General features: G+C 35.5%; 1 protein-coding gene across 3 annotated transcripts in view; it reads right to left on the bottom strand.

Annotated features, from left to right (window-relative positions):
• The window catches only part of SGCZ (sarcoglycan zeta), a 908,802-nt gene that overhangs the window by 80,460 nt on the left and 807,914 nt on the right, over positions 1-20,428 (bottom strand). For all 3 annotated transcript variants that reach the window (XM_027122721.1, XM_027122723.1, XM_027122722.1), the window contains one exon: positions 13,656-13,743. In XM_027122721.1, the coding sequence (XP_026978522.1) occupies positions 13,656-13,743 (88 nt within the window). The remainder of the gene's footprint in view (positions 1-13,655; positions 13,744-20,428) is intronic.

The raw sequence follows: 20,428 nt of genomic DNA, 5'->3' as shown, positions 1-20,428 counted from the left end.
ATAGATTAACTTAAGTCTGTGGAACATTAAAAACGTGCTCAGTGGTTTCAACAATCTAATACACACTAAGTGTATACAAAATTCTTACTAGTAACAGTTCCCTTAAAATTATGTGATTGTACTCACTGCTTGCATTACTGAGTTTTTATTTTGCTGTGATAGGTGGCTAGCAAAGATTTTTGGAAAAGCTTCAAGACAAATTAGTTTGTAGCATATTGCATGAAATAAAATGCTCATGTGTCAATGAAGCCTGCTGTGTGTGATAGTAGACTTAGAAATGTTTCTTTGAAGTTGTACTGGCTTTACTTCCCAGAACTCTCCTTGTACCAGTTCTGTGGGGAGGCCTGTGTGCTGTGCTGTGTCTGTGTGTGTGTGTGTGTGTGTGTGTGTGTGTGTGTGTGTGTGTATGTGTCTGTCTGTCTTGGATGTTGGGGGATGTACTGAGGTGGGCAGAGGCATCAACACAGTTAAGAGACTTAGGGTTTTCAGTTTTTACTAAAGGATGTCAATTTTATCATCGGTTCACTTTATTTCTGAAATGAAAAGAGCCAGCAAAAATCACTAACTATTTGGGCTCTCACCCATTTGACCAATAATAAGCCTGGATGAAAGTATATGTCAATTAAGGAATATTTAAAAGACACACATATGATTTCTTGCAGATAAATCTAGATTCTCATCGTTGAATTAAGTTGAACCAGTAAACATGTTTTATTTCTTGCCCCCTACAATGATTTTATCTAACTGCATTTTGCTGTTGTGTTCTCAGCCTTCTTTAAAGCACTCTGCCAGAGTATTAGCAGACCCAATGCTTCTTTTGATACAGAGTTGCTAAAAATAGTCTACAATATGTCATCTCGTTTTCTTTCTGTTAAACTATTGTAACTTTTGTTCAGTGTATGTGAGGAAAAATACCGGGTTTCCCATAAGATGTTTAGATGTCTTCTCCTTAAATATAGTGGGATCGTGTCATTAGTCACATTTCCCTTTACACCTTTACTACTGGAAAGGTCAATGCAGTTTAGTCAATCTCTTGATAGGATACAAATAGCTTTCCTATGGATAAACAATGTACTAATTTTAACGTAATTTTGTATGTTAGTCCATTTTTACTTATCTCCTTATAAACTTAATGTATCTCAAAAGTGATTGTTTCATCCTATAGACTGTATTATTCATGTATATTGACCCAAAATGGTAAGAAAACAAATAAAAATATATTTGCCTTACAGAATCCTAATGTGAAGATTGTTTACCAAGCTCATCTTCTCTAAACAAGAATAAAACAAATTTGATTTTTAAGTGTGTAGCTGATCGACAGCCCCTGGAAAAGGCAAAGGACTGGTACTGACACCTCTCTTCGGGCACATAGGCTGCTTATATGTCCCACTCCCTGTCCGGCTCCCTCATAAATCCCCTTAAGGTGATGAAGGAAAGCGCCTCAGACTTCAGAAGAAACCACAGTTGACCCTGCTGCAGAAGCTGTCCATAACTGTTTTCATTATTATATGGTATTTAATCCTCAAAATTTGAAATATGAAAAGAAAATTAGCACTAAATGTAAATACTTTGTTTAATTTCTTGCAAATAACATTCTTTCTTATTACATTAAGACAACCATGACTTTGGGCACTGAAGAAGTATGGAAGAAAGAAAAAATGAGGAGTTATTGATTGTAATTAAGGTTTTTTATATAATTTGGTATGTCACTGATTTTTGATAAATGGAATTAAGAATATCAAAGATAATAATAGCTAGCAGTTCCTAGGAGTTAATTGATTCTCCTATATGTGTTGATCACTCAAAAAGGAAAATTATGATGACATATGAGATTCCATTTGAAGCATATGGTTGTGATTTTAAACACATTTTAAAAGTAAAATTTTAGAACAATGACATTACAATTATTTAATACACAATTCGTCTTAATGTTTTACTGGGATAATGATAGACACGGCATCGTGGAACTTATCATGTTTATGACACAGGACCACATAACAGCCATGCCAGGTTGCTCAAACATCATTGTTTGTGACTGAAATTTAAATGAGGGAGGCTACCAAATAAAAAGAATTAAAAACATAAACTAGTTCTACACATTACTATCATTCCTTGTTCAACTTTTCAATTATTCTTCCTTTTACTTTTATCCTCCAGGTATAGACTGATGACAGAAGGCGTAAGAGAAGGAAAAAAAAACTTATTACTTTTCAGCCATTGCTTTTTCAAAGATAAATAATGCTTTGTAATGGAATGTAAGAAAAAGCAACATATAATTTTCATACCTTAATCAAATTGGCTAAGAGTTACTGAAAACCTTAATTGTTTTGCTGAAATCAACATTTATATTGTTTAAACTACTTATGAAAGTAGTTTAAATATTTTCTATTATTGATCAATGTAATATTATTGTTAAATAAAAGATAACTCATTATCTGAATCATACCGTGGGAAAGGTTATTACATTTTTAGCAAATCCAATTCCTACAGCATTAATTATCACTATTATCAGTATTATGAACAATGTCTATATCAAAACTACATGACAATATTTCATCTGCACTTCCCTAAGGAAATGATTTTTATTCTATATATCACATTGTAGCAGTTTCCTAAGAGACTATAATAAGCTTCACAATAATGGTGCATAATTCACATATTTTATCTAAGTTATTTGATGGAAATGTCCTGAAAAATATAAAATATAGTACTATCAACACATATGAACATATAACACTTAATATCACACACTGTTTTTGTCACTTATATAAAAAAGGAATGTCCTGCTAGCATAGTAATTACAGATTGAAAAATAGAAAATTTGACCTGGAGAAGGATTCTGAGAATTAAGTTCTTGTTGGTTTTCAAGGAGTCTGAACTCCTGGGATTCCGTACTTTCTTAAACTACTTCCCCCAAACAATCCGATACCTCTCTTTCAGCTTTATTCTAAGAAGAGAAATTTTTAAGAAGAAATCTGGAGTTCATTCATCTTCTCCTACCTTATGAAGGTCATAAGAAATTAGAGTCTTGGAGGAGCTCCAAGATGGCAGAAGAGTAACACTTGGAGATCAACTTCCTTTCCACAAATACATCAGAAATACATCTACATGTGGAACAGCTCCTACAGAACACCCACTAGAACGCTGGCAGAAGACCTCAGACCTCCCAAAAGGCAAGAAACTCCCCACGTACCTGGGTAGGGCAAAAGAAAAAAGAAAAAACAGAGACAAAAGACTAGGGACGGGACCGCACCAGTGGGAGGGAGCTGTGAAGGAGGAAAGGTTTCCACACACTAGAAGCCCCTTTGCGGGCGGAGACTGCGGGTGGCGGAGGGGGGAAGCTTCGGAGCCACGGAGGAGAGCGCAGCCACAGAGGTGCGGGAGGCAAAGCAGAGAGATTCCCGCACATAAGATTGGTGCCGACCGGCACTCACCAGCCCGAGGGGCTTGTCTGCTCACCCGCCGGGGTGGGCGGGGCTGGGAGCTGAGGCTCGGGCTTCAGAGGCCGGACCCCAGGGAGAGGACTGAGGTTGGCAGCGTGAACACAGCCTGTGGGGTTAGTGCACCACGGATAGCCGGGAGGGAGTCCGGGGAAAAGTCTGGAGCTGCTGAAGAGGCAAGAGACTTTTTCTTGCCTCTTTGTTTCCTGGTGCGCGAGGAGAGGGGATTCAGAGCGCTGCTTAAAGAAGCTCTAGATATGGGCGTCAGCCGCGGCTATCAGGGCGGATCCCAGAGACGGGAATGAGACCCTAAGGCCGCTGCTGCTGCCACCAAGAAGCCTGTGTGCGAGCACAGGTCACTATCCACGCCTCCCCTCACGGGAGCCTGTGCAGCCCGCCACTGCCAGGGTCCCGGGATCCAGGGAAACTTCCCCGGTAGACCACACAGCGCGCCTCAGGCTGGTGCAAAGTCACGTCGGCCTCTGCCCCGCAGGCTCGCCCCACATCCGTACTCCTCCCTCCCCCAGGCCTGAGTGAGCCAGAGCCCCCGAATCAGCTGCTCCTTTAACTCCGTCCTGTCTGAGCGAAGAACAGATGCCCTCAGGCGACCTACACGCAGAGGCGGGGCCAAATCCAAAGCTGAACCCCGGAGAGCTGTGTGAACAAAGAAGAGAAAGGGAAATTTCTCCCAGCAGCCTCAGGAGCAGCGGATTAAATCTCCACAGTCAACTAGATGTACCCTGCATCTCTGGAATACCTGAATAGACAACGAATCATCCCACACTGAGGAGGTGGACTTTGGGAGCAAAGATATATATATATATATATATATATTTTTTTTTTTCCCTTTTTCTCTTTTTATGAATGTGTATGTGTATGCTTCTGTGTGTGATTTTGTCTTTACAGCTTTACTTTTACCATTTGACCTACGGTTCTGTCTGTCCGTTATTTACTTTTTTTTACTTTTTAAAAATGTTTTCTTAATAATTATTTTTTATTTCAATAACTTTATTTTATTTTGTTTTATTTTATTTTATTTTATCTCCTTTCTTTCTTTCCTTCTTCCCTCCCTCCCTCCCTCCCTCTCTCTCTCTCTCTCTCTTTCTTTCTTTTTTTCTATCTTTCGTATATTTTCTCCCTTTTATTCTGAGCTGTGTGGGTGACAGGCTCTTTGTACTCCCGCCAGGCTTCAGGGCTGTGCCTCTGAGGTGGGAGAGCCAAGTTCAGGACATTGGTCCACAACAGACCTACCAGTTCCGCATAACATCAAATGGCGAAAATTTCCCAGAGATCTCCATCTCTATACCAAGACCCAGCTCCACTCAACGACCAACAAGCTACAGTGCTGGCCACCCTATGTCAAACAGCTAGCAAGACAGGAACACAACCCCACCCATTAGCAGAGAGCCTGCCTAAAATCATAATAAGGCCACAGATACCCCAAAACACACCACCAGACGTGGACCTGCCCACCAGAAAGACAAGATCCAGCTTCATCCACCAGAACACCAGTCCCCTCCACCAAGAAGCCTACACAGCCCACTGAAACAACCTTAGCCACTGGGGGCAGACACCAAAAACAACAGGAACTACAAACCTGCAGCCTGCGAAAAGGAGACCCCAAACACAGTAAGTTAAGCAAAATGAGAAGACAGAGAAACACACAGCAGATGAAGGAACAAAGTAAAAACCCACCAGACCTAACAAATGAAGAGGAAATAGGCAGTCTACCTGAAAAGGAATTCAGAATAATTATAGTAGAGATGATACAAAATCTTGGAAATAGAATGGAGAAAATACAAGAAATGTTTAAAAAGGAACTAGAAGAACGAAAGAGCAAACAAACAGAGATGAACAACACAATAAATGAATTTAAAAATTATCTAGAAGGGATCAATAGCGGAATAACTGAGGCAGAAGAACGGATAAGTGACCTGGAAGATAAAATAGTGGAAATAAGTACTGCAGAGCAGAATAAAGAAAAAAGAATGAAAAGAATTGAAGACAGACTCAGAGACCTCTGGGACAACATTAAACACACCAACATTCGAATTATAGGGGTCCCAGAAGAAGAAGAGAAAAAGAAAGGAAATGAGAAAATATTTGAAGAGATTATAGTTGAAAACTTCCCTAATATGGGAAAGGAAATAGTTAATCAAGTTCAGGAAGCACAGAGAGTCCCATACAGGATAAATCCAAGGAGAAACACGCCAAGACACATACTAATCAAACTATCAAAAATTAAATACAATGAAAAAATATTAAAAGCAGCAAAGGAAAAACAAAAAATAACACACAAGTGAATCCCTGTAAGGTTAACAGATGATCTTTCAGAAGAAACTCTGCAAGCCAGAAGGGAGTGGCAGGACATATTTAAAGTGATGAAGGAGAAAAACATACAACCAAGATTATGCTACCCAGCAAGGATCTCATTCAGAATTGATGGAGAAATTAAAACCTTTACAGACAAGCAAAAGCTAAGAGAATTCAGCACCACCAAAGCAGCTTTACAACAAATACTAAAGGAACTTCTCTAGGCAGGAAACACAACAGAAGGAAAATACCTACAATAACAAACACAAAACAATTAAGAAAATGGTAATAGGAACATACATATTGATAATTACCTTAAATGTCAATGGATTAAAGGCTCCAACCAAAAGACGTAGACTGGCTGAATGTATACAAAAACAAGACCCATATATATGCTGTCTACAAGAGACCCACTTCAGACCTATGGAAAAAGATGGAAAAAGATATCCCATGCAAATGGAAATCAAAAGAAAGCTGGAGTAGCAATTCTCATATCAGACAAAATAGACTTTAAAACAAAGACTATTACAACAGACAAAGAAGAACACTACATAATGATCAAGGGATCGATCCAAGAAGAAGATATAACAATTGTAAATATTTATGCACCCAACATAGGAGCACCTCAATGCATAAGGCAAATACTAACAACCATAAAAGGGGAAATTGACAGCACCACAATCATAGTAGGGGACTTTAACACCCCACTTTCACCAATGGAAAGATCATGAAAATGAAAATAAATAAGGAAACAAAAGATTTAAATGATACAGTAGACCGGATAGATTTAATTGATATTTATAGGACATTCCATACAAAAACAGCAGATTACACTTTCTTCTCAAGTGAGCACGGAACATTCTCCAGGATAGATCATATCTTGGGTCACAAATCAAGCCTTGGTAAATTTAAGAAAATTGAAGTCATATCAAGTATCTTTTCCGATCACAACACTATAAGACTAGATATTAATTACAAGAAAAAATCTGTAAAACATACAAACACATGGAGGCTAAATAATACACTACTTAATAACCAAGAGATCACTGAAGAAATCAAAGAGGAAATCAAAAAATACCTAGAAACAAATGACAATGAAAACACAATGACCCAAAACCTTTGGTATGCAGCAAAAGCAGTTCTAAGAGGGAAGTTTATAGCTATACAAGCCTACCTTAAGAAACAAGAAACATCTTAAATAAAAAACGTAACCTTACACCTAAAGCAATTAGAGAAAGAAGAAAAAAAAACCCCAAAGTTAGCAGAAGGAAAGAAATCATAAAGATCAGATCAGAAATAAATGAAAAAGAAATGAAGGAAATGATAGCAAAGATCAATAAAACTAAAAGCTGGTTCTTTGAGAAGATAAAATTGATAAAGCATTACCCAGACTCATCAAGAAAAAAAGGGAGAAGACTCAGATCAACAGAATTAGAAAGGAAAAAGGAGAAGTAACAACAGACACCGCAGAAATATAAAGGATCATGAGAGATTACTACAAGCAACTATATGCCAATAAAATGTGGACAATGTGGAAGAAATGGACAAATTTTTAGAAATGCACAACCTTCCCCGACTGAACCAGGGAGAAACAGAAAATATGAACAGACTAATCACAAGCACTGAAATTGAAACTGTGATTAAAAATCTTCCAACAAACAAAAGCCCAGGACCAGATGGATTCACAGGCGAATTCTTTCAAACATTTAGAAAAGAGATAACACCCATCCCTCTCAAGCTCTTCCAAAATATAGCAGAGGGAGGAACACTCCCAAACTCATTCTACGAGGCCACCATCACCCTGATACGAAAACCAGAAAGAAACCACAAAGAAAGAAAACTACAGGCCAACATTGCTGATGCACATAGATGCAAAAATCCTCAACAAAATATTGGCAAACAGAATCCAATAGCACATTAAAAGGATCATACACCATGATCAAGTGGGGTTTACCCCAAGAATGCAAGGATTCTTCAATTTACGCAAATCAATCAATGTGATACACCATATTAACAAATTGAAGAATAAAAACCATATGATGAACTCAATAGATGAAAAAGCTTTCGTCAGAATTCAACACCCATTTATGATAAAAACCCTCCAGAAAGTAGGCATAGAGGGAACTTTCCTCAACATAATAAAGGCCATATATGACAAACCCACAGCCAACATCATCCTCAATGGTGAGAAACTGAAACCATTTCCACTAAGATCAGGAACAAGACGAGGTTGCCCACTCTCAACACTATTATTCAACATACTTTTGGAAGTTTTAGCCACAGCAATCAGAGAAGAAAAAGAAATAAAAGGAATCCAAACGGAAAAAGAAGAAGTAAAGCTGTCACTGTTTGCAGATGACATGATACTATACATAGAGAATCCAAAAGATGCTACCAGAAAACTACTAGAGCTAATCAATGAATTTGGTAAAGTAGCAGGATACAAAATTAATGCACAGAAACCTCTTGCATTCTTGTACACTAATGATGAAAAATCTGAAAGTGAAATTAAGGAAACACTCCCATTTACCACTGCAACAAAAAGAATAAAATACCTAGGAATAAACCTACCTAAGGAGACAAAATACCTGTATGCAGAAAATTATAAGACAATGATGCAAGAAATTAAAGATGATACAAATAGATGGAGAGATATACCATGTTTTTGGATAGGAAGAATCAACATTGTGAAAATGACTCTACTACCCAAAGCAATCTACAGATTCCATGCAATCCCTATCAAACTACCACTGGCATTTTTCACAGAACTAGATCAAAAAATTTCACAATATGTATGGAAACACAAAAGACCCTGAATAGCTAAAGCAATCTTGAGAAAGAAAAATGGAGCTGGTGGAATCAGGTTCCCTGACTTCAGACTATACTACAAAGCTACAGTAATCAAGATAGTATGGTATTGGCACAAAAACAGACATATAGATCAATGGAACAGGATAGAAAGCCCAGAGATAAACCCACGCACATATAGTCACCTAATCTTTGATAAAGGAGGCAAGAATATACAGTGGAGAAAAGACAGCCTCTTCAATATGTGGTGCTGGGAAAACTGTACAGGTACATGTAAAAGTATGTAATTAGAACACTCCTTCACACCATACACAAAAATAAACTCAAAATGGATTCAAGACCTAAATGTAAGGCCAGACACCATCAAACTCTTAGAGGAAAACATAGGTAGAACACTCTATGACATAAATTACAGCAAGATCCATTTTGACCCACCTCCTAGAGAAATGGAAATAAAAACAAAAATAAACAAATGGGACCTAATGAAATTTATAAGCTTTTGCACAGCAAAGGAAACCATAAACAAGACGAAAACACAACCCTGAGAATGGGAGAAAATATTTGCAAATGAAGCAACTGACAAAGGATTAATCTCCAAAATTTACAAGTAGCTCATGAGGCTCAATATCAAAAAAACAAACAATCCAATCCAAAATTGGGCAGAAGACCTAAACAGACATTTCTCCAAAGAAGAAACAGATTGCCAACAAACACTTGAAAGTGTGCTCAACATCATTAATCATTAGAGAAATGCAAATCAAAACTACAATGAGATATCATCTCACACCAGTCAGAAGGGCCAGCATCAAAAAATCTACAAAAAATGAATGCTGGAGAGGGTGTGGAGAAAAGGGAACCCTCTTGCATTGTTGGTGGGAATGTAAATTGATACAGCCACTATGGAGAACAGTATGGTGGTTCCTTAAAAATCTAAAAATAGGGCTTTCCTGGTGGCGCAGTGGTCGAGAGTCCACCTGCCGATGCAGGGGACATGGGTTCGTGCCCTGGTCTGGGAAGATCCCACATGCCGTGGAGCGGCTGGGCCCATGAGCCATGGCCACTGAGCCTGCACATCCAGAGCCTGTGCTCCACAACGGGAGAGGCCACAACAGTGAGAGGCCTGCATACCTCAAAAAAAACAACAACAACAACTAAACATAGAACTACCATATGACCCAGCAATACCACTACTGGGCATATTCCCTGAGAAAACCATAATTCAAAAAGAGTCATGTACCAAAATGTTCACTGCAGCTCTATGTACAATAGCCAGGACATGGAAGCAACCTAAGTGTCCATCAACAGATGAATGGATAAAGAAGTTGTGGCACATATACAGAATGGAATATTACTCAGCCATAAAAAGAAACAAAATTGAGTTATTTGTAGTGAGGTGGATGGACCTAGAGTCTGTCATAGAGAGTGAAGCCTGGAACTTTAAGCATACAACAATATTTGTCATTTTTAAAATTTACCCAAATTCTAAAAATGTTTAGTTTACAATGAAAAAATGTGGAAAAATATTCAAAGTAAGTCAGAAAGAGAAAGACATACCGTATGGTAACACATATATATGGAAGCTGAGGGAAAAAAATAGAAAGTTCATGAAGAACCTAGGGCCAAGACAGGAATAAAGACACAGACATAGTAGAGAATGGACTTGAGGATATGGGGAGGGGGAAGGGTAAGCTGGGACAAAGTGAGAGAGTGGCATGGACATATATACACTACCAAACGTAAAATAGATAGCTAGTGGGAAGCGGCCACATAGCACAGGGAGATGAGCTAGGTTCTTTGTGACCACCTAGAGGGGTGGGATAGGGAGGGTGGGAGGGAAACGCAAGAGGGAGGAGATAGGGGGATATAGGTATATGTATAACTGATTCACTTCGTTATAAAGTAGAAACTAACACACCATTTTAAAGCATATGCTCCAATAAAGATGTTAAAAATATATAAATAAAAAATAAAACAAATGAGAGTCAAAAAGAAATTACAGTCTTAAATTTCATAGGGAGATTCTGATATATCAGAAATTTACATAAAGCCTGGCACTTTAAGCATACAACAATATTTGTCATTTTTAAAATTTACCCAAATTCTAAAAATGTTTCATTTTAGTTTTGATTATGTCTGAGCTGGCATATATATAAAATATTTTATTTGCCTTATTGGATTATAAATAATCTGGTTTCATATTCTTAGAGTGAGTTTGGATTAGAATTAACACAGCGGTCTGCCTAGGCCATGGACTACACGTATCCCTGAGAACTGGATCAGTAGGAAGGTAGACTTGTAAACAAAACTAGAAGGGCAGGGTACAAGGGCAGTGGATATTTGCTTGGCTGAACAACCTTATATGTATTTTTGAGAAAAATGTTACAAGTAGCTACTGATAAGGGAAATTTTCTTTTCCCATTTACAATGAAAATAAAATGTGGAAAAATATTCAAAGTCTGTCACATTGGTAGAATTGACTATACTTTCCTAATCATGATTGATAGATTTAGGGTACAGATTAGAATTTTTTTACCTAGACAGTGAAGAATAACTGAATTTATTTTCCATAAATATTAGTCTATTTTGCAGTAGCATATTTTTTCAAATATTGCCAAGTAATGTCATGCCTAAACTATAATCAAGACCATGCCCCTAAACAAAAACTGAAAGAATGCAAAAAAGGAAATAGGAAAAGAGGCTTAAAACAGTTACTTTATGTCAATATAATTAAAAATGAATCCTGACTGAATACATTGCTTGAATCCATCCATTTATCTCTTCAAATTCTACCTAAAGATAATTTTATCATGACATGATTAAAACATTATCCACACATCAGGCACACTTTCTGTGATGCGTTTTGTAGTATATCTTTGTAACAGTATTATAATCCAGCATGTATTCCTCAACTACTATCCCAGAGACACATTGGATAGAAAAGCATCATGAAATTTTTCACATGATAGCAATGTATTTGTAACTTAAGTGATACCAAAAATTACAATCACCATCATCCAAATAATAACCAATTCGAGATTTAATTGCCTAAGATTTGCAGACAATGAAATTGCCCCAATTCTTATGTATGATTCTAAATAAATGTCCGTATCTCTATTTTAGAGATGAGAAAAGTGAGTCTCCAAGAGATAATTATTGTTTTGGAGTCCCATATGGTTTGACTCCAAAAATGAATACATTATCCCTGACCTACTCCCCTTTATCTACTTCTTCCTTTGTTCTCTGTATGTTTATTGAAACATACAAAACAGTGAAAAGATGGAGGTCACCAACAGTACACTCAGAGGACCAGGATATTAAACAGTTTTCAGCTTAAGCCTCACTGGAATGAGTATGTTTCTATCCACAGAAATAAGATGCTGCATCATTAAATAGACTTGCTTCATTTAAAACTAAGCTTAATCTTTCTCCCTAACCTATCACCCTTGCTGTTCCTCTTCATTCTTCTCTCTTTCTTTTCGTGTAATTGGAAAATATTGATTCTACGTTAAAATCAACTTGGAACAGTGGTTGAAAACACAATCACAATACTATTATTCTTTATTTACTGCAGGAAAGCAGGTAGCAAAATGTAAATGGCATTTGATTATCCTTCATAAAATCAAACAGCCGCTTTGCTCTATAGGTAGTACAGTAGTTATGTAGTGATTGCATGTGACAGTGGACATTGGTATATGGTCTTTGCGTGTTTAATTTACAGGTTGGCATTTCCACTATGGACGTTTTTTAATTTTTTTTAACCAAGAAAAGGATGCAGAATAAAGTTCTATCTAGCTAAAGAGTTCTCAACGTTAAAAAAAATTATGATATGGAAAATCTGCCCAGTTTAGGCCTGTTTCTGCAGTTCCAACATAGCAATAGTAAATTGGCATGGACATTTAAATTAAGCACCTGGTGCTTCTGAATCAGTTCTGTGTCCACAGACACATTTCTTTTCTCTAATTTTTAATCCATTTATCTACAGCCCCCCCCCCTGTAATTGATATCATGTCACAAAATACTATCAAATGTAGCAATTGATAGGTATCTACTGACCAACTTTTATAACGTAAATAAAATGCAAAATAAAATTTAATAATTATAATAAAATGCAATTATATTTTTTCAAAATACACATATGCCACAATGTAAGTTTCACTTTTGGCTTCATTAAAGTGAGTAACATCAAAAAGTGTTTCATATACCTAGAAATAAGTGGACAGAATCAAGTTCATGTTTATAAATCTCACATTTCACATGTCATACTCTTGTAATTTAATTAGAAATACTGGAAACATACATTTGCATTAGATGATGATTAATTTCTCAAGATAAGGATAACTCAGCCCTCAAAATTGCAATTTACTCTTTATAATATACTATCATACATATACAATATCCGTAAGTATTAGGTAATTTTCCCACAGAAAAATACAGTATTTTAAAAATATTCTAGTAATTACACACAGATCAAGTCTTTGTATCATTTTACATAATTACAACTGACTTTTAGTTTCCCTTTTTTCTTATAAAAATTCAGTCAAATAATAATGCCACTAACGAATCTCTAAATTAATTTTTTGACAATATGAGAAAACATTAGTAATATTTTATCATAAACTTATATTTACAACTTCTAAACCCTATAAACCTTAAGATATATATAATTTCAACATCAAATTTATAAGTAATTGATCAATGTTAAGATTTTTTATATTCAATTACTGTATTATTTTTTCTAATTTTATAAGCAGATAAAGGATACATAGATGTTACATCTCATGTTTGTTTTAGCCTATTTACTATAATTTAACATATACTAGGGAGATATTGTTAGGAAAGTGGTACATTTCATAATTCAAGAGTAATAACAGTAAAATATACATAATTCAGTATCACAATAACATAATGACAAGAGTAACAATGACCATAGCTAGCCTATGACAAATCAAATCATGTGCAAGCTAATTGGTCTGGAATGGGATGCCTAAATATATATTAGAGAAATAATATACTTCTGCTTTTCCCAATTTAAACAACCACAGAGTTTTAAATGGAGTAAGATGGTATGAGCAATCTTTACCCCAAAGCACTCACCTACTGTCAGCTGTCCAGTTAACTGCCCCATGTGATTTCTTGCATTCACTGTTACATTCCTGTCAGACTGTAAGACCAGTGGACTATCCTGGGAAACATGTATAAAATAAAGAAATCAAATAAAAAATAGAAATATAGTCAAGATTTGATATATAAATTTATACTGCACTTGCTTGGGTATTATTAAAATTCTATTTCTTTGTTTTCTATTAGGCAGTTATTTTAACATCCCAAACATTGGTTGAACAACATAAAAAATATGGGTGCCTCATAATAACTATTTGACATAATAGGGACGTTTCCATTTTGGTAAATAGGAATTAACTACTCGATGCAAACATTTCCAACTCTACTGATGACTGCACATCACAGCTGTAGTAACCTCTCTCCTTGCCCCCCTCCCAGTGGCATAGATGCCTGCCTTTGGAGATATTTTAGACCCTATACAAATGGGGAAGTCACTTTTAAGCTGAACTTGCAACTTTCAGATCTCAGCTTAAATGTTACTTCCTTGAAAGTGCATCCCCGATCACTGTAACTACAGATTCATTCAATCCCCAAACTCCCAATCTCCATCAATTTTGTTCAAAGCACTATCACAAGACAAATTTATTTTGCTAATGTATGTGTTTACTTGTTTTTTATTTGTTTCTGTCACAAGAGGAGATGTCCATGGGGCAGGGACTGTGGCAGTCACGTGTACACAATTTTATTCCCACTACTTAGCATACTGCTGAAGGAAAGCATTTACTAAGTGTTTATTGAATGGACAAATAAATTGTCATAATAAAATTGATATTACTTTATGTATCTAGATCATGGAGAAATGCTTTGTAAATCATAGGATGATTTAAGAAAGGAGGTATATAGAATAAAAGAGTATAACATTTTAGTACAAATAACCTTGGTTAGATGTTTACTTTTATCATTGATTTAGCACTTAAGAATAAAATATTTTACTGAAGACAATATCACTGCCTTAGGAACCTATGTATTAGGTATTGCCACTACCTGTCTCAAACAAGTAACTTACAACTGGCTACATTCTCATTTTTATTATCTAAAACAAGCATGGTGATCATTTACAAATTGTCCATTCATTCATTCAACAAAAGTATTCTGAGAATAATGAATATATTGAGTGCTCACTCTGTACGACATACAGGCTTGGAACATTTCAGGGATCAAAACATAAAATATTACCTGTCCTCATGGAGATTGTAATCTAGATATTGAAATTCTATTAAAATCTCTCCCAATACCATCCTCAACATGTAGGTGCTTTGTTACTTCTATGTCAATGTAAATACACAAGTGATTTCATACATGAGCCATATAAAAATTCTTTCGAGAAAAGAATTTGAAATTTGTGATTTGGATATACATAATAAAGATTTTATAGTTTTTTTCCCCTAAAGCTGTTTTGTCCCTTCTGACTATATGCAAAGCACTGAGCAAAGATACACACGCATACACACACACACACACATACACAAACAAATGTTCCTTTAAAAGTGGGGTTTGCTAGTATGTCTAAACTAAGGCTTAATTTTTTAAAGTAATTTTCTGCATTTTCAAGAATAGATTTATTCTCTGAAGTGAGACACAGCTGTACAAAACCACGCTAATTTCATTCTGTCTCATCGCAACTCATTTATTTTTGCAACAAATCAAAAGTGTTATACCTGCAATTAAAAAAAAATCTAGTCCTTTTTGCATTGGTATTTCTAGGCTGCAGACGTTCATTTTTGAAAATATATGAAATATATTTAATTAATTCCCTCATTCCTTTCAAAGGGCGTATTCAAATTCTGTTTACAATATGGATTGTGGAGTAAGGACTATTTGCAAATATTTACAGTATACCCAGTAAGGATACTGCACAAAGAGAATGGCTAATTAAAGCACAAAAATATTTTATTTTAAACTGGCAAAATTAAATACATGTTGCCCCTATATTTAAAGAAGGAGCTTTGAATTAAATAAAATTAATTTGAATGTTAAGAAAGAACAGAAGCCTATAAAGCACCTCATGGTTCAAAACATTGTAAAAATATGTTGGTTGAATTTTCATTCATATATTTCAATATTTTCATGATATAACATATATGACTGTTGTTTAGATTTTTAAAAATTGATGACACTATATGCTCATATTTGAATTACTAAACATAAGTTTCTGTGAACTGTAGCATAAAAAAGCATAACCATTAGAATGTACACTATAAGAACTATGTAAGTATATTAAAATAAGTATTACTTTATTAAATATTTTAAGATGAGAGAAAAGTCCATTTTAAAAAGGCAATAAGTATTTAATTTGATTTACTAGAGAAAGAGCTCTGGGTTAGAATTGAGAGTTTCATCATCACGTCTCTTTGTTTACAACATATCAATCTTCTTTCTCTTACTCTAACCAGAGAGATCCTATTGAGGTTCTATCCCTGGCATTCTTTCCTTTTCATTACATGATTGCACCAAATTTCCCCTCTGAATTAAATTTTTGTATCTAGATTAAAATTCTACTATGGTAAAAACAGCAATCATTTTACTGACTAAAGCTATAAACATATAGCTATCAGAGGTCACAGACAATTCTTCACACTGTATTCAGGTGACATCAGTATGTTTTACTGATTTATTAAAATGTGATCAGGTGAACTGAGTCAAAATCGAGTAACTGTTGTTGGTAAACAAAATGCAATGCATGTAAGAGCATTGTTTTCACTGACGAATCACACTGTCCTTTCTGCATTATACTGATATATCACCCCGATGACATTTTTTGGGATTAGAACAATGGCTTATACATTTTAGGTCCACAGCATGACCTTTTACACAATATACACTCATATATTAATTATAACATGATTAATTAAAATCTACATATGTGATAAAAAATATATGATAAGACTAAGAGCAACTCTTTCAATCAATCCTAAACAATTTATAAATCTTATCGCAAACACATTCTTAGGTGAAAATCAGTACCAAGAAATTACTTCTTACCAAAAAATTGACATTTAAGAAGGTTTCATATCTTCTTTCTTGTGTTCATTTCTCCAAAGGTCTCCATATAAGAAAATAACTTCCACTAATAAATCATTGGTTTTCACTCTTTTTAAAAAATATTCCCTCTTCATGTTTCTTTATATTATAATTCTGTGCTCCAAACTTTGAAAACTAGGGTCTAGTTTCAGATATTAAAATAAACATATCAATACTCCTTATGGTTTATTCTTGCTGAGAACATGAAGGGGAGAAAAGTTATCTGGTAGTATTAACTCTCAAATAGAAATAAGATATGTAAGTCTATAAGGGTAAGTAAGTATTATTCTGCACAATATATTAGTATACATATCTCTTTTGGAGGAAGAAAAATTTCTTCTTTGAATTCAAATATTTTTCCTCCAAAACCAAGAAATCTCCTGTAGCAGGTATTTCATAGTTTTCTGGAGCTGACCTGCATCTTGGCTGTGACTCTAGGAAATATATTTGCCTTCTTATGCTTCTCTTGAGACAAAGGAGGTAGGTAATCCAGCGAGAGAGGCAATGGTACCATTAAGGGGGCCTGAGAGCCCTCTCTTACAATTCTTTTATGCTCACATTCTTTATGCCAAGGGCCTGCTTGTCACCTTGTTAATGGTTATAGAAAAATAATGCACTGTGTCCTCATTTCGATGTTGTTGATAGGCTATGCAAGTGACTGAGGGAAGAAAAAGATCCTTTTCTTCTTATTTCTATTATGTTCACCTTTGTTTATCAAAAATATTTACTAAGGGAAAAAAGATCATTTTCTTCTTATTTCTATTGTGTTCACCTTTATTTATCACAAATATTTACTAAGGGCCTATGATGTGTCCAGCTGTTTGCTGGGTATGAAACAGAAAAAGGGTAGACAAACTTTCTTCTCTTATGTAGTTTAAAGCAGACAAACAATAAGCCAGGTGTATAAAAAGAGAGAGAGAGAATGTTACTAGTAACAAGCTGCTGTGATAGAGACTTCTCTAACAAAGTATCAGTTACACTGATGAGAAGATGCTGTGCATTTATGCACATAAGATGTTATATGTATATCAGGCACTTCAGTTTCTGACATTCATAGGTTAACTATTAAATTGTAGTAGAAAGAGTAGTAGTAAGAAAAGCAACTAACATTTACTGGCACTTAGTCAATGCCAGACATACATGTAAAGATTTAAATACTTTACATATGTGAGCTCACCTACCTTTAAAGCTTAAAATAAAATCACCCATGAAAGAATCAGGAAATAAAGTGGTTGTAAGACAGACAGTGAACCCTGACTGTTTGAGTTCAAAGAGTGAGTCTGCCAAACACTGGCTTCTTGACTTGGCAAGTCAGTCAGCATCTCTCCCATCATTTCCTCATCTGTAAATAGGGTAATAATACATAATCTGTGGGCTTCTCATAAGGAATTAATAAGAACATGTATTAAAATGCTTAGATCAGTGCTTACTAGTCTTTGCTAAGGGCACTCTTAGTGTTTACTTTTATTATTTATTCCTCATTGTAATTACAGTACTCTACTAATAATAGTATTGTCTATTATCATTCTTGTTTTACAGATGAAGACACTTCAGCAAGGAGAGTATAAGTCACTTGCTCTAAGTCACACAGCTAATAAATAACAGGAAGTATTTGAACCCAGATATATGGGTAAAGAATCTCCCCTGTCAACTATTATGAGATACTTTTGTCTCTGGTGGGTGATTACAGTCTAGGCTTTCTAAACTGCAAATATTTAAAGATGAATTGAACAAAATATATTTTAAAATTCCTTTAAACATTTCAGCCTCTTAAATAAATATCTGATACATGCACGGTCTTAAATGGTAAGATACAACCTCACACTGCCATTATCTACGTTTCAGTAAGAGTCTGGTTCATTTTTTTTCTTTTTTAATTGTAGCATAGTTGCTTTACAATGTAGTGTTGGTTTCTGTGGTACAACGAAGTGAATCAGCTATATGTATACATATAGCCCCTCCCTCTTGGACCTCCTTCCCATGCCCCCCCCCATCCCGCCCATCTAGGTCATCACAGAGCACAGAGCTGAGCTTCCTGTGCTTTATAGCAGGTTCCCACTAGCTATCTATTTTACAGATGGTAGGGTATATATGTCAGTTCTAATCTCCCATTTCGTCCCACCCTCCCCTTCCCCACCCCCAGTGTCCACATGCCCATTCTCTACATCTGTGTCTCTATACCTGCCCTGCAAATTTAAAAATTTTTTCTCAGGTTCTAGAGGAAGAGAGTGTACTTCTGACAGTCCTCTGCACACATATTTTAAAGTATACCACCTATGAGAGTCTCCCTACTTGCAATCCTAAAAGAGAGCATAATTAATTATCCATATTGTTCAGTGTAGACGGCAAAAATTTGATATGTCATTTCTTGAATTTATACAGCTTTACCAAGTAAGTTTTCTTATCTTCACTGATAGATATTATTCATTTTTTCAATAAACCTACATTATCACTAAACTCTCTATCTTCCTTTTCCTCAATATCCAATCAGCTATGTCAGAGATGTTTCTTAAACCTGTTTTCCCTGTGATCACTCCTGTAATAGACTTGTAGCTCACATCACAATAACCATTTCCTCCTTACATTAATTCTTCATATCCACTGTTATTCTTATAAAATATTTTAAAATTAAAAATATTGATATTCTTGAATTAAAGCAAAACAAAATAATACATTTATTGATTCCTCAATCTCTGCTTGGAACAAAATTCACATTTATATAAGCCACTTCATGATACAATTCAATTCTACTTTTATAGCTCTATTTCACACCACTTCACCGTGCAAGAATTACCCAAATTTCCATGTTTCTGAAAACATGCCACTTCTGTGCATTCTCATCATCTGTTCCCTATGCCTGAAATTCTTATCCACTTCTCCATAACTGGATATTTTTCAAGTCCCAATTCAGTATGTCCCCCGTGAAGCTTTCCTGCTCCTCCAGAGTTCAAATTTACCTCCCACCCTCCGGTTTCTCATCTGTGTTGATGTCTATCACAGTAGCTGTCACAGGATCTTTGCTTTGCTTTGCTTTCCATCATTCCTTTGTTTATACCCTCCATTAGACTGAATTGTCCTGAAAGCATAGTGTGTGTTGTCATTTTCTTTTACACACACAGACTTTTGAAAGTACAGTTTGTGTCCTGCTTGGCAACTCGTTCCTGTCCAATAAATGTCTGTTAAGTGAGTGAACTGAACTGGGTATATTTACAAGCTAATGCACTCAGGCTACATGTGTTTACCTGAATTTGAGTTCAGGTCACACGAAACTTACCAAGCTCTTGCACCATTTTTTTTTCTTTTTTGACCCAGAGCAAGCTTTCTAAAAAGCCATTTAAGTGGAACAAGTCATATCACATTTTGATTTGATCTATATTCATCATGTCTCTGCCCAAGGCAGCCACTTCATTCCTTTCCTAAGAGTTTGATCCACTTAAGAAGATGAAAAATAGGTAGTTTTTTAATTCTTTGGTTAATTAAAACAATTACTTGCAATTCCATTTCCTTCAGAATGAAAATCATTTAATTGTTGAAATTTGTATTTTAAGGTAGAAGTATTAATCAAGAAAATATCTAGAGCTGTTAAACTGCTTTCTCCAAATTCTCCGTGTTCACATTTTAACTTGAATGTGAACTGGTACAGGAGAGAGAGCATTTCTTCATCAATCATCTTTTCTGTATTTCTACTCCAACAGTTTTATTGAGTTGCCAGATCACATACAATA

The sequence above is a fragment of the Aethalodelphis obliquidens genome, unplaced genomic scaffold (assembly GCF_003676395.1).
Source record: "Aethalodelphis obliquidens isolate GAN/ISIS:26980383/991018 unplaced genomic scaffold, ASM367639v1 scaffold25, whole genome shotgun sequence".
NCBI lineage: Eukaryota > Metazoa > Chordata > Mammalia > Artiodactyla > Delphinidae > Aethalodelphis > Aethalodelphis obliquidens.
This window is presented reverse-complemented; position numbering and strand designations above follow the sequence as displayed.